This window comes from Phyllostomus discolor, chromosome 13, assembly GCF_004126475.2.
Source record: "Phyllostomus discolor isolate MPI-MPIP mPhyDis1 chromosome 13, mPhyDis1.pri.v3, whole genome shotgun sequence".
In the NCBI taxonomy this organism is placed as follows: Eukaryota; Metazoa; Chordata; class Mammalia; order Chiroptera; family Phyllostomidae; genus Phyllostomus; species Phyllostomus discolor.
In genome coordinates this window covers 71,947,988-71,960,974 of record NC_040915.2, presented here as the reverse complement: position 1 = coordinate 71,960,974, position 12,987 = coordinate 71,947,988, and the positions used below count along the sequence as shown (strand labels likewise).

The window sequence follows — 12,987 nt, the reverse complement described above, 5'->3', positions numbered from 1 at the left end:
CCACTGTCCATATTAAAGCATGGGGTAGGAGCTTGATGATATAAAAGGGGTACTAAAGCTCTCCATCCTTGGCTAACTCCTGGGGTCACCTCTGGGGAAAGCTGCCAATTTACACTTCTAAAATTATGGTCCTCATCAAGGTCCGTTTTGCTGAAGTTTTCTCAGTGAGTTTGGGAAAGGTCCAGAATCTTTTGCTTCACATTCAGGACTCTTCACAAGTTCACTTTAGGCTAACTGTTCCAGGACATTTTGCTATGGCACAAATTTTTCATCTTCCATATATCATTTCATCAGGGCTGCCTGAATATACCCAACTCCGTGCGTGTGTTCAGGGGTGCCCTACAGTGGTCCTCCCCAGGTTCTTTTATCGAATGAAAGTCATTCCTTAAGGCCTGGCTCAAAAAGTGCTCTTCCAGGGGCTCTCCACAGCCACCCCAGCCTACAGGGCTCCATCCTTTCTTGGAATACTCGTGTTTGTTATTGTCAGGGTAAATTATTCTACTGCTTAACCACATAACTTTGAGTATTTTTGTTGAAAGTTTTCACATGTTGCTGTTTTCTCTCCCACTGGAGTGAGATGTCCATTTACGGTAAGGACCGCCACATGCCTCTTGGGTCCCCATGGCACCCAACCCAGTCACTGTGGGACACGGGGTAGGTAGGCGGGGGCTGCTGAGTCACAGCACCACCCCCAGGGCTCCCCACTCTTCTGACCCACAAATGCACAACAGAAGAGAGGCTTTGAGTTTGGGGACAGTTATCTCTAAGGGTCAAGGACTCTCCCCAAGGAATACATGCCAAATATCTACTGGCAAGAGGACTTTGCACCTGGGAAAACTAAATGCTTATGACCCAGACTCAGCCTAGGGAAACCATTTCCTGTGCTGATGACTGATGACTGGAGCTGACAGCATCTATTTACCTTTACTTGAGCAACGTGGGTTTAAACACACTCCTGCCCACACGCGCACATGTCTGTCATGAGCACCCCACCCTCGAGCAAGATGTGCTGTGACCAGATCCATGAGAAAGGCCACCAGCAGAGGAGCACTAGAGATGGGGCTTAAAACTTGTGCAAAAACATTTCCTTTAGAAAGAAATGAAAGGAGGACTTTGCTGAAGAGTATCTAAGAATTTTCTGTACTTTTCTGTAAATCTGAAAGTATATTAGAATATGCTTTTTGTCACTTTTCTACAAACCTGTAAGTCTGAAAGTATATTAGAATATTAAATAAAAATTTAAAGCAGAAATCATGAAAAGCTGCCTTCCCACTTTCCTCAGCCTTTAAGAAGAATTAACATTTTAACACATTCATATACAAATTATATTTGTGACTATTTTTTCCTCGTGTTAGACAAGAAGTATAAAATGGGAAGAGTTAAAGAGAACTTTTAAATATTTTATAACACAAAACAATATTTTAGAATATTAATATTGTAATAGAGGGGGTTTATATTGTAGGATCTGGGGCAAAATATCTAACCTCTCTAGGTTACAGTGTTCTCCTCCTTAAAGTGGATTTAAAAATGCCCATCCCTTAGCATTGTCATAGGAATTAAATAAAAAGATAAATATTAAATAATTAATATAATTCCTGCTTCATGTTGATGCCATGATATTAAAGTTCCAAATGCTTAAAAATGTCAATAACCAAGTTCTATGCGCTTTGTGTCCGCGCACACACAAAGCATCTGGCCCAGAGCAGACGCTAACACACGGTGCCAGTGACAAAGCAGCAACTCTGCCTGAGCCCAACAGCCCTGCTTTCGCGTCCCGTTTGAATGATTTCATAGGAGCCCCTTAACCTCTCCAGGCCTTCGCTTTCTTTGGCTGTGAAATGGGCTGATTTTCATTTCAACAAGGACTAGCTAACTAGAGAGGACTCTGCAGCTCCTGGGATCGAAGACCCTGGAGGGGTCTTAGAGGAATGGAAAAAAACGGGGCAGATGTGTGATCCAACAGCCTGCCTAGCCTGGGGTTCACCTCGTCCGACAACCCCGCTTCTCAGAGGTCCGACCCGCTTCCAGTACAGGCACTGATGAGGAGGAAGGTAAGCAAGCAGCTCCTCAGGCCTCAGTGTGGCGGAAGAAGTCACCGCTCCAGGCGCCCGGAGGCCAGGGCCAGAGAATGTGGTCGGGAGGCCCAGGACACGGGTGCGAGGCGCGAGCTGGAGCTGCGGGCAGTTGAGGCCTGAACGCTGCGGTCACTGCCCCATCCTCTCCTAGCCCCCTCCTGCCGGCAAGCTGCTGCAGAGTCCTCAAGGATAGACTCCTAGAGCGCCCCGTGCCCCCTTCCCCTCCTGGGCCTAGTTCCTGGAGCCGGGAGCACCGCCTCTCAGGCCTGAAGAGAGGCCTGCTTTCTGCTTTCTTTTCTCTCCGAAAGGGGTGTTGCACGTTTTGGCCAGGGCCCGTTGCAGTGCGGCTTGCTCCAGTGCTCCCTATAACAGATCCCGTCCACTGTGCTCTGGCCCGCAACCCCGGGTGGTGGCCAGCTCGGCTCTGCCCGCATCTGGGGTGGGCCACAGTAAACTCTGGCCACAGACCAGAGAAGAGCCAGGGCCAAAGCCCGAGGGACAGCGAGGCGGAGGTGGCTGCGGTGTACGCACAGGCGGTGAGTCAGGAGGGCAGCAATCACTCTGCTGCCTCGCTGTCTCAGTAGCCACTTCCACGCGCAGTGGTGTGTATGGTCTGCAGTTTCGAGCAGGCGAAACCAGACCGGGAGGCCAGGGAGAGGAGGAAAGGAGAAAGGAAAAACGGGAGGCAGGATATGAGAAGGGAGAGGCAAGAAGAATGTAAATTGGGGGTGGGGGGGTGGGGAGAGAGAGAAATGAAAGCAGAGTGTATGTGAGAGAGAAAAAGATGCAAGAGAGACGTGGAGAGGTCAAAGTGAGAGCAGAGACAGGGCATACTGACAAGGCCTCATCCCTCAGCTCCTAGCTGGGATACCCCTGACTTCGTCCTACACAGACTCAACCCAACACTGCGCGCCCACGCAGTCACGCTGCCTCCGCTCGCCCCGTCCCCTCCGGCCCCGAGGTGCAGCCCGGCCCGGCCCCTTCCCCGCGGCGCAACCCAGAGCTGGGAGGGCGGGGGCGAGCCACGAGGGAGGGGCTGCAGGGAGGAGGCAACCAAGTGGTTCCAGCTCACTGTATTTTTTTTCCCCTTCTTTCTCCACTCCTTTTTCTTTCCAAACAGGGAAAAGTGTTCCACGAGCGGTAGAGTCTTTCCGCCTCGTTTTTTCCTCCCGAACCCTGGTCCCCGCTCCCGTCTGGGCGCCAGCTGGTGGGGCGCGCGCAGAAGGCCAGTCTGCGAGCGGGAGCGCGTGGCGCGGGGCCGCTCCGGCGGCGGCACATGGCCGCAGTCACCCCGCAAGACTCCGGAGGCGCCGCGCCCAGCTTGCCCGAGGTCCGTCGGCTGCGCTCTGCCGCCCCGGCGCCAAGCAGAGGCTGAACGGAGGTACCCGCGCCGGGCGTCGGGATGACCCTTCTCCTGCTCCTCTGGCTAGGTGAGTGCCTCGGGGCGGGCGGGGGACGGGGACCAGGGCAAACACACGCCTGCGTCCGGGGACGAACGCTGGCTCCGGACCGTGGTGCCGCAGCCCCTGGAGTGAGCCGGCGCCTCACCCCCGGCCTCCCGGCTGCGGAGGAGCACATCTGGCCACGGAGCACACTCGGGGCTGGAGGTGGTTTCTGGTCCAGCTGGGCTGTGACCCGTTGTGGGGGGTGTCTTTTGGGGGATTGATGTTCAGTTTTAGGAGTGTGTGGGGAAACTAGAGGATTGGGGAAGGAAAGGCTGCTTCAGGAATTTTCGTGCCAGGTTCCTGCGGGGTTGGGGGGCGGGGATAGATTTTTGTTTCAAACAGGCGCCTCCAGGGCCCAGATTGGAAACAGATGTGTTGAAGGGTCAGCGGAAGGGAAGGGGGAAGAGATGGGGAGAGGAAAGGGGCAGAGCACCCGGAGAACCAGGAAGATGCAAACTCGAAAATGACCCAGGGAAGGAAGAAGAGGGAAGGGACAAGGATTGGAAGGGAGAGAGGACGAGAAGGGAAATATGAAGCAGAAGAGCAAGACTGAGGGAGAGTGAGCAAAGAGAGTGGGAAGACAAAAAATGGAGTGGAAGAGAAGAGCGGAGAGAAACAGGTTCAGGGCAGAGAGAACTCGACCCTCTGGTGTGTCCCTTCTGGGTGTCACCCAGGCAGGACTCCGGAAGCCTAAGACGCCCTAAGGCACAGATTCCTCTGGGCTGAAGCAGGCAGGTTTGCAGGAACCGGCAGGACAGAACACATCGAGGAGTGTGCACCAAGGGGCCAACAAGAGGGAGGTGTGAATATCGGGATGCCCAGGGCAGGGAACTGGGGCAGGGGTCGCAGGCAGGAAAACTGAAGAAAAGCCACGATCTGCACAAGCAAACTCGGGTTTCACCTGAGTTTGACCCTGGAAACAGGGCCAAAAGTCAGCGGAGTTCAGAAAACCAAAGAGCCAGCCTGTTGGGGTAGAGTGAGCCCTACCCTGGACACCAGGCTGCCAGACAACTTGCCTTGATTTTGAACTGACTAACTGGGTGACCTTAGGTAATTTATTTACTACCCAGGGCTTCAGTTTCCTTAGCTCCAAAACAAGACCGGCAGACGGTTTCTAAGTCTCCCCCCACCCCCCTCCCAAGTCTGACAAGCTAAACAGCCTAACAGGCAAGGAGGTTGACAGGGCCTGATGTCTAGAAAAAACACCCCCCACCCCCAAAAGTGAAAAGGCACTAAAAAGTCACCCTGAAATAGCTGTCTAGGGAGCTCCCTGTCTCTTTCTCTTTCCTGTTTTTTTTTTTTTTTTTTTTTGAAACCTTACAAACCAACCAGGCCATATGGATGCCTGTCTAGGTCAGCCTCATGCCGGTAATTGCCCAGGTGAGCAGGCTGCAGGGGTGGACTAGCCAGAATTGTTGCTCAAGGAGGCAGGTGAGGGGTCACTATTTTCTGAGCCCTTCTAGATACTGCCAAGTACTGCAATACTGCTCCTGTGCACAGCCGGCATGCCTAGAGAGCACCTTTGTCACCTTTACTGGCCTCTGCCCCTAAGCTACCAGTCACGAGATGTTCAGTAGACTCAAACATCAGAGCTTCCTTGTTAAAAACATCTGGAATTTCTTAAGTGCTTATTATGCTGAGCACTATGTATCTTGTTGATTCACTTTTTCTGTGTGCCAACCCTGTTGGATACCCACTTTATTATTCCCATTTTGCAGATGAAGAAAGCAGGGTGGAAAGAGGTCAGGTAACTTGCTCATCCTTAGCAGAGATGGGATCTGAATGCAGGTTGCCTGCCTCCAGAGATTGCTGACAAAACCACCACACTCTACCACCTCCAGTCACTACAGAAGGACTCCTAAAGGTGTCCTCTGTTGTGAGGTCCAGTTTGGTCCTCCACATGGAGCCTGAGATGTCCTGTGCCCCCATCCCCCATACAGGGGGGTTGGGGGAGAGGACACCAACAACCTTGCACATAATTTATAGTGGAAAGTGAAAGGTGACTTCATCCCACCAGGTTAGTTGAAATCAACTGGACTTGATGATAGTTCTCCTCTTAGTTCATGAGAAAGAGGAACTTACCAAGGCATGGACCAAAAGAGTTACTGATTCACTGTCCATCCTTATTGGGTTGCTACTATGTGTAATCATTGCGCTGGTGAGAAAATGATCTGTTGGGCTGATATGCTGTGTTTATGACAGAAGCCACCCCTCGTGATTTCTTTCTCGGTTGTCTTTATGAATTGTTACAAACGAAAGGCCGTGTCAAAGAGGAAAGATGGGCTGCTGACTTAGAATTCTGCACAACTGGAAGCTCCAAGTTCACACCTACTGTTAAGCTTTGCCACAGCTATGCCTTTGTCAAACAGACTCATGACATCCTAGCTCTAAGTTGATGAGCCAGTTCAAGTAAGAAGTCACAGAGAGGATGAGCTGAAGGGCAGGACGAGGGACAAGGCAGGAGCCCCAAACGGAGGTTGGTGAACCAGAGACAGGCATCTGCAGGGAACTACCCCAAAGGAGGGCTTCTGCCATCCCTGTGTGGGTCGAAACCCTCGGGAGAGCACCCCTGTGGGCGGGAAGGTCCGTATTTGTGAAGTGACTCTGGGCCGTGGTATGCCTGGGCACTCTTTAGCAAAGCCAGGAAGAAAAGCCTCAGAGTTGCCTGAATCCTAAAATCATCTGCTGGTCCATTGAAGGGACAGTTAGTTCCAGGGCTGCTACTGGTCATCCCTGGTGCGGTTTCTGGCCTCTTTTTTTTTCTAGAGATTGCACAGTATTGGAAGGGATTCGGGAGGGCTAAGAGTTCATAGTCAGAAGAAGGATGGACCCATTCACTCCTTGTTTTCCGGACCTGCCAGTGAATCCAATCAAATGCTTGCCTCTCTGATGTGAATGAAAAATTACTACCCTCAGCCCTATGGAGAAGAGGGAAGGGGGACTTCATGGGCTCCCCAAACCCCAGCCCCTCCTGTGACTACCACCCTTCAACTCTCCCCCTGAAGCTCAGGTCCTCATTAGCCTGCCTGAACCACTTTCCTGGACTCTGTAACAGCTGCCACACCACTGTCCTGCCTGAACTCTGTCTTCTCCACCCATACCCCCTCTACCCCCTGCACACTGCTACCAGGGTCACCCTGTAGCACAGCTGCTGCAGTGCAGAGAGTTGGGATCTGACTCCCTTGTCTGTAGAATGAAGGCGCAGGGATCTTGAGTTCAAAACTTCTGTAATCCTGTGACCTTACTCCCCTCTTCCATAAACCTATCAGTCTCTACTGCTTATAATGCTGGGCATAAACACTTCATTCTCATATCAGAGATTTTATAGAACATCATTCCTCTCCTCTTCTCCCTACTCCCAGACAACTGTCCAGAGAACCTGGGCTTTGTCTCGTGCCCTAACATGTCCCTTGCTTCTTTCAGTTCTGTGCTTCTGCATATGATCGCCCTCCACCAAAAACACCCTTACTCTCCACTCCTGCACATCAAAACCTTGTTGACCTTCCAAGTCTCACCTCAGACCCCACCTCCTCCATATGCCCAGCCATGATTTCACCAACAGTATATCTTTTCTTTCCATCTTTTGAATCCCAGTAGCCTCTCTGTTGTGCTGCGTGTGTGGGATAATGATCTGAATGCTTATCTGATACCCCTCAGAGTGTAAGCTCCGTGTGGACAGTAAGTGTCCCATCCACCTGGGCTAAAGACTGGTGAACGCTTTGTTAAGATAACTGGATATTTGAGGCATTTGGAACATTGACAGTCAAGAGAGGTGAAAGACCTGGAGGATCAGTGCTCTCAGTGGGATGGCACGATTCTGAGGAGCCTGGCTTTCATGCAGCTTGTTTCTGTGCTTCCTTGTCTGTTCATGCAAAACCAGGATCAGTGCTATTTTTTTAATTATACATAGAATGTCACATAGAATGCCCACACATAGAATGGACAGGGACCAGAAAGCATACCGTTATACAAACTTACTTTGTTAAAGCAACTATGTTAGTGCCAGATTAACAATAGACTTTTTCATGGAAGCTTGTGCCTGGGCAGGCAAGGAGCTTTGTTTCCCAGAAAAGACATTTAAGGAAGTCTCGAGTGCATAGCTTGCCAGTCTGCAGTCTGGCGACAGGTGTTAGGAGGGGTCTGTGTCCTTGCCTCGTCTTCCTGGGTTGGTGATGGTGGGCGTAAGAACAACAGATTCCCGGTAGGCACATGTCGCGTCTCATTCCGTTTTTGTCTCACGCTCAGCTAGGCAGTGTACATGTGCATGTATTTCAAGAATGTCATTATTATGTATCTAATAATGACATTTTTAAAAGGTAAAGTGAAAGAGGGTCAGAGGTGGGGGAAAGCTAAGAGACGATCTAAATCGATGGTTTAGAGAGATTTGGCTGAAGTTATACAGCAAGCTTAGTAGGAGGGCCGAGACGAGAACCCCAGTTCCAGGATTTGTCCAATTACACATTCTTGAAATAGAAAATGTTTCTCCTTCCTTTCCAGCTCACACAGTTAAGCTCCAGGATCACAGTTGCTCTTCAGAAGCTTCGGTTAAATGAGCTAAATGCTGAATAATTGGCATTGGCTTTTATGTTGAGAAATTGCCTGAAAAATAGGGCAGATGTCGTAACATTTCAATTTGGCCATCGTAACTGAAATCTTGGAAACTTCTGTAATGTCTTGTGTATTTAGGAGAAAGAGAGTGTACCCAAAATCCCAACCATGTGAGTGAGTGCCTAGAAGAAACAGTGAAAACTCAATGGCTATAGCCCCTTCATAATTTTGCAGGGTTATTCTGGGCAAGTCGTATCTCTCTGAGCCTCAGTTTCTTTCTCTGTAAAATGAGATTATTAGCTAAGGTTATTGTTACATTTCCTATACCACTAACAGTCTCTGATTTTTTTTTTAATTCTGAGAATTTGTAGGCTGGTCTAGGTGTAGTTGTGATCAGGAACACATGGGTGTCACCATACTTACCTGGTATTTTCAGGCACTTGTCCATGCGTGGCAGTTGGTTACCTATGATTATAAATCCACAGGGCTGACTACCCAATGTGAGAGAGCCATAGTGACTCCATCCTGGAGTGGCACTGTGGCACTGTCAACCAGGGAACCTCATTCAGGGTCAGGCTGCGTGGCCAGAAACCCCTGCCCAGGAAGTTAGGTAGCTAAAATACCAGAAGGACCTCATCCTAAGGAGAGTTACCTCCAAAACATCCCCAAGCATGGACACCCAGGGTAGACTTCAGCACAGAGGGTCTGTTGTGTGAAACAATTTGTAAGAATTAAGCACTTTTTTGTTTTAATTTTTAAAAGGAAGGCATAATTTATATATCATAATACGTACCTACCAAGTATGCTGCTTAATGGGTTCCTTGCTTAGATTTGAACTTGTAGTTGGGTTTTGAAATGTGAATTATGTATTATTAGTTCACTTGTAGCACTGAGAGAGGGTAGTATGGATTATTACGATGGTAGAATTCAGTGCTAACATTTGTACAAGGTTTGGCAGTTTACAAAGTATGTTAACATACCTTATTTCATCCTAAAATCACTCTTGGAGCACAGGTGTCATTATCATGCCATTTTACAGAGAAATAAACTGAGGCTTAGAGAAATGAAGTGTTTCTGAAGACTACCCTGTTAACAAACAGCTGAGCCAGGACACTAACCTAGTGTTTTGGGTTCCAAGACCATTTGCTTCCCATTCACCAGAAGGCACATAGTTCTTCTGAAATGGAGGCATCCGTGCTGCCAAGAAGAGAGGAGCAGGCTGAAGCAGACTCGCACTTTACAGGGTTTCACAGAATCAGTCCCACAGGGAGAAACGGAACACTTGTCCCACCCCCTCTGCTTCCACTTCATTCAGATGGTTAAGAAATGGTGTGTTTGGGTTAATGCCTCTGGTTCATATCCCAGAATGACTGCGTGTGTCAGACGTGGACTACTAATTAATCAGGAGGCTTTGTGGTTGCCAGGGTTACTGCTGCGCAGACCTCGCCCTGCACTGGAGTTGGATGCAGGAGCTCCCCTTGTAACACACAGTCCTGTGGGTGGGGACACGAACAATCGGGCAGGACTGCAATACCTGTTGCTTTTTCTAGTTTAATTCCTGTCTTCAGCGGTTTAGACTTCTCCTCTCCTCCTCCTCTTCCTCCTCCTCTTCACTGGCAGGTATAATTAAAAAAAATCTCCTGCCCCCAAATGCAGACGGCAGCAAAAAAGAAAGATTTTGGTTATCTGAGCTTCTTAACTGTCTGGACTCTGGAAAATAAGTTTATTTCCTTTGACACCATGGGGACCACAATGGGGAAGAAGGCTGAAATCAAACCACCTTGATTTGGTCAGCGACAGTCAGGTCACTGGGCATGCGGCCTGAGCCAAAGTCTGAGGGTGATAAGACTAGAGACGCTTTGCTTGCATGGAAATCAGGGAGAAAGCTGTTTCCTTCAGTCTCACGTAGAGAAGGGAGAATGGCCAAACATCTTCAGATGGTCCCTCCGTTGGCCAGTGTGGAGTATGGGAGGTTTTCCTGAAGCCAGGCAATAAAGGGGATCTGGAGAGCTCAGGCACTCAGGGTGACAGAGGAGAGAAAGAGAAGGACCAGGAGGAAGGGTAAAGAGGAAGGTGTAGCAACAGCAACAATAGAGGGTGAAAAAGCTAAGCTGAAGTCATTGCCCGCCTGTGTTTACAGGACAGTTTCTCTGAGCTCATTCTCTTTGCAGAGGGCAGGGGTGGCTCCTGGAGCACCCTTCGAGGATCCACTTGAGCACTCACATGTGTGCTGTAACTTTTCCACCTCGTTCATGCACTCTCACTTGCAAAACCATGATGGAAGGGAGCTGCTGTCTGTAGTTCAGGTCCTGGGCTAGGCTCTGAGACTCCAGTTATATAAAAAGCAGAGTTTCTGTTGTGCCATCTGAGAACACCCAGTGGACAGGACGTATTTCTAAAGAAGAAATTGTGGATACATGGAAATGCCGTGATGGGGAAAGTACCCAGGTTTCTCAGGGCCCCACAGAGGCAGCCCCTTCAGCATGTGCTGTCCTGTGCAGATGGGGCGCTTCTCCCCCAGGAGGTCCCCAATACTGCGTCTGAGACTCCCCCACCCCTCACAGCACTTGCACACTCATGAGGGGTGTTGATGGATCGCCCCCATTGTCATCAGAACTGATAGTTAAGTGGTGCATGTCCTGGGCATTCAGCCAGGTGCTTCCTGGAGGGATTGAACCTCCCGATGGCCTTGCCTATGGAAAGTTATGGTCTCATTCTTCATCGCAGCCTGCCAGCGAAATAGCTCCTCCAATTTTCTCATCCCTCGTGAGATGTTTTTAAAAAGAGAGAGAGTAAGAGATATATCAATAAATTTGTATCTCTTAATTGCTAAGCATGGTGGTCTGTTATTGCAAGGTTTTAATGGTGCTTGTCCACATGGAAAGCAAATAGGATCAAGCCAAGAAGGAATTTTCTGTTCTAGAAGACACCATAACATTGAATAGAGACTCAGCCCCTGACAGTCCTACTTTTTCTTTTGTTGGGCGGGTGTGAGGGAGGGAGAGGATCAAATCCCAGAGACTTCATTGCTTAAATTTAGGCTTGGGTTTGTGGCGATCATTCAGACTGGGAGCAATAAGTCTTCTAACCCAGCCTCTGTCACTTCTCATTACTTCCAGTGACAGTTCCAATTATTTCCAATCACTCTTTGAGGGGAGAGCTGAGGGCATATGAGGCTTCCATGTGGACCAGCCACACAGCAACCTCTGTAAGCACCTCGCCCCGGGGTCCTCAGACCCAGACTCAGCCACTTCATCTTCATCATCGTGTGGCCTGGGGCCAGTTACTTCACCTTCCCTGCTGGGAGAGGCTTAGCCTCCAGATATTCAGATATTTGGCGGGTCTGTTTGCATTCCGCTGACCTCCTGGTGTTACAGAGCAGGGCCAACCTTCAGGGCAGCATCCACTGCTGCTTCTCCACCCTGCAGGTGAGTTCCCAAATGTCCTTCAGGGAATGTCACCCTGCTCCAGGACCCCAAGAATGGCATCTGTGCCCCAACTGCAGCTGCTCTGGAACAGAAACTCATGTGTTTTAGTCTGAGGCCAGAGGTGCCCTTCCTTGCCAAAGCGCTGTCACAGTGTGCAGGCCTGCTTTTCCCTGGCCCTGCCCTCTCTCCACTCGTTCCCTGTGTGTGTACCTGGGCTGTGCAATCCTGGATGGGCAGGATTGGGCAGTCCAGCTGGGCAATCCTGGATGGTTCATCTGAGCTTTTGCTGTCAAGCCCTGCTTTATTGAGCACCAACTATGTACAAGGCACTATGCTAAGGACTTTCACAGGAGTCATTTCTTGTATCCTCACAGCAACCCATGAGGCAGGTATTATTATCCATAGTTCGTGAGTCAGGAAAGTGAGACTTAAGAGGTAAGCTGTTGTGTCCTAAGGCTGTACCAATGGAATACAGCAAAACGGAAGACTGGAGCTGAGTTTGCCTTCTGCTTCACCTCTGATCTGGGGAAGACAAGAATGAAGAGACAGGCAAATAACAGACATATGGTGATATCCAGCCGGAGGCCACTCAGGGACCAGATCCACCTGGTCTCTGAAGGGTCTGCCTAGTAAGGAGGTGCAAGTTCCCGCATTCACCAGTTTTCTAGCAGTCATTTATCGTGACCAAAATTAGGCCCCAGTGAGCCCAACTCCTGTACCCAAGATGTGTTGAATGATATTTCCTTTTTAAATTTGGAAGGAAAGGAAAACCTCAAGGTGAAAGAAAAATGTTTGTTTTTTTCCACTGACCCAAACAGCCAAGAGTATGATTTCCCTCTCTATTAAAAGGGGCCAAGCTGCATGTCCCAGATTTCTGCAGACCTAGAATTCCCACTCCGAATGAATTCTTGGGCCAGGCGGTAGGGTCTGGGTTTCCATGGTCCGGGTCTCCATCTGCTTCCTCTGGTGGAGCTCCATGCTACCCTTGCTCCAGCCAATAATAGAGAAGCTCAGCAAGCTTGAGCCCTCCCACCTCTCCACCCCTAAAGAAGGAGAGGCTGGAAATGGGGCCACCTCTCTGTAGCCACCTTCTCTGCTCCACTGCCTCTCATTCTCTGTCCCCGGAGTCCTGCAGCTTCCCAAGCTCTGAGGAGTCCAGGTGACAGCCCCTCACATGCCTGCCACTTTTGCTGACCTTCCTGGTGCTCTTTCTCTCTCTGGGCTTAATAGGGCCTTCTCTCAGATTCTGCACTAAGTGAGAGACACAGAAAAAAGAGAGATGCACACAGAGACAGAGAGAGCAAGACAGAGAAAGAAAAAGACAGAAACACAGAAATAGAGATACACACAGAGACACAGGAACAGACACAGAGACAGAACACACGAAGGCAAGAGAGAAGAAGAGTGTGAACTCTGTAAAGCTCATTTTTCATATACTGACTCTTTTCCTTTTTATTCCTCCCTCCCACTTCTCCAAATTCACACCCCACA

At 49.7% G+C, this 12,987-nt stretch overlaps 1 protein-coding gene across 1 annotated transcript in view; it reads left to right on the top strand.

The window, feature by feature from the left end:
- The first annotated feature begins 3,018 nt into the window (after window positions 1-3,018).
- Window positions 3,019-12,987, top strand: part of LOC114510417 (CXADR like membrane protein) — a 103,204-nt gene continuing 93,235 nt past the window's right edge. Inside the window, exons 1-2 of the mRNA XM_028529040.2 lie at window positions 3,019-3,036; window positions 3,196-3,505. Of these exons, the coding sequence (XP_028384841.1) occupies window positions 3,478-3,505 (28 nt within the window). The 5' untranslated portion in view covers window positions 3,019-3,036; window positions 3,196-3,477. The remainder of the gene's footprint in view (window positions 3,037-3,195; window positions 3,506-12,987) is intronic.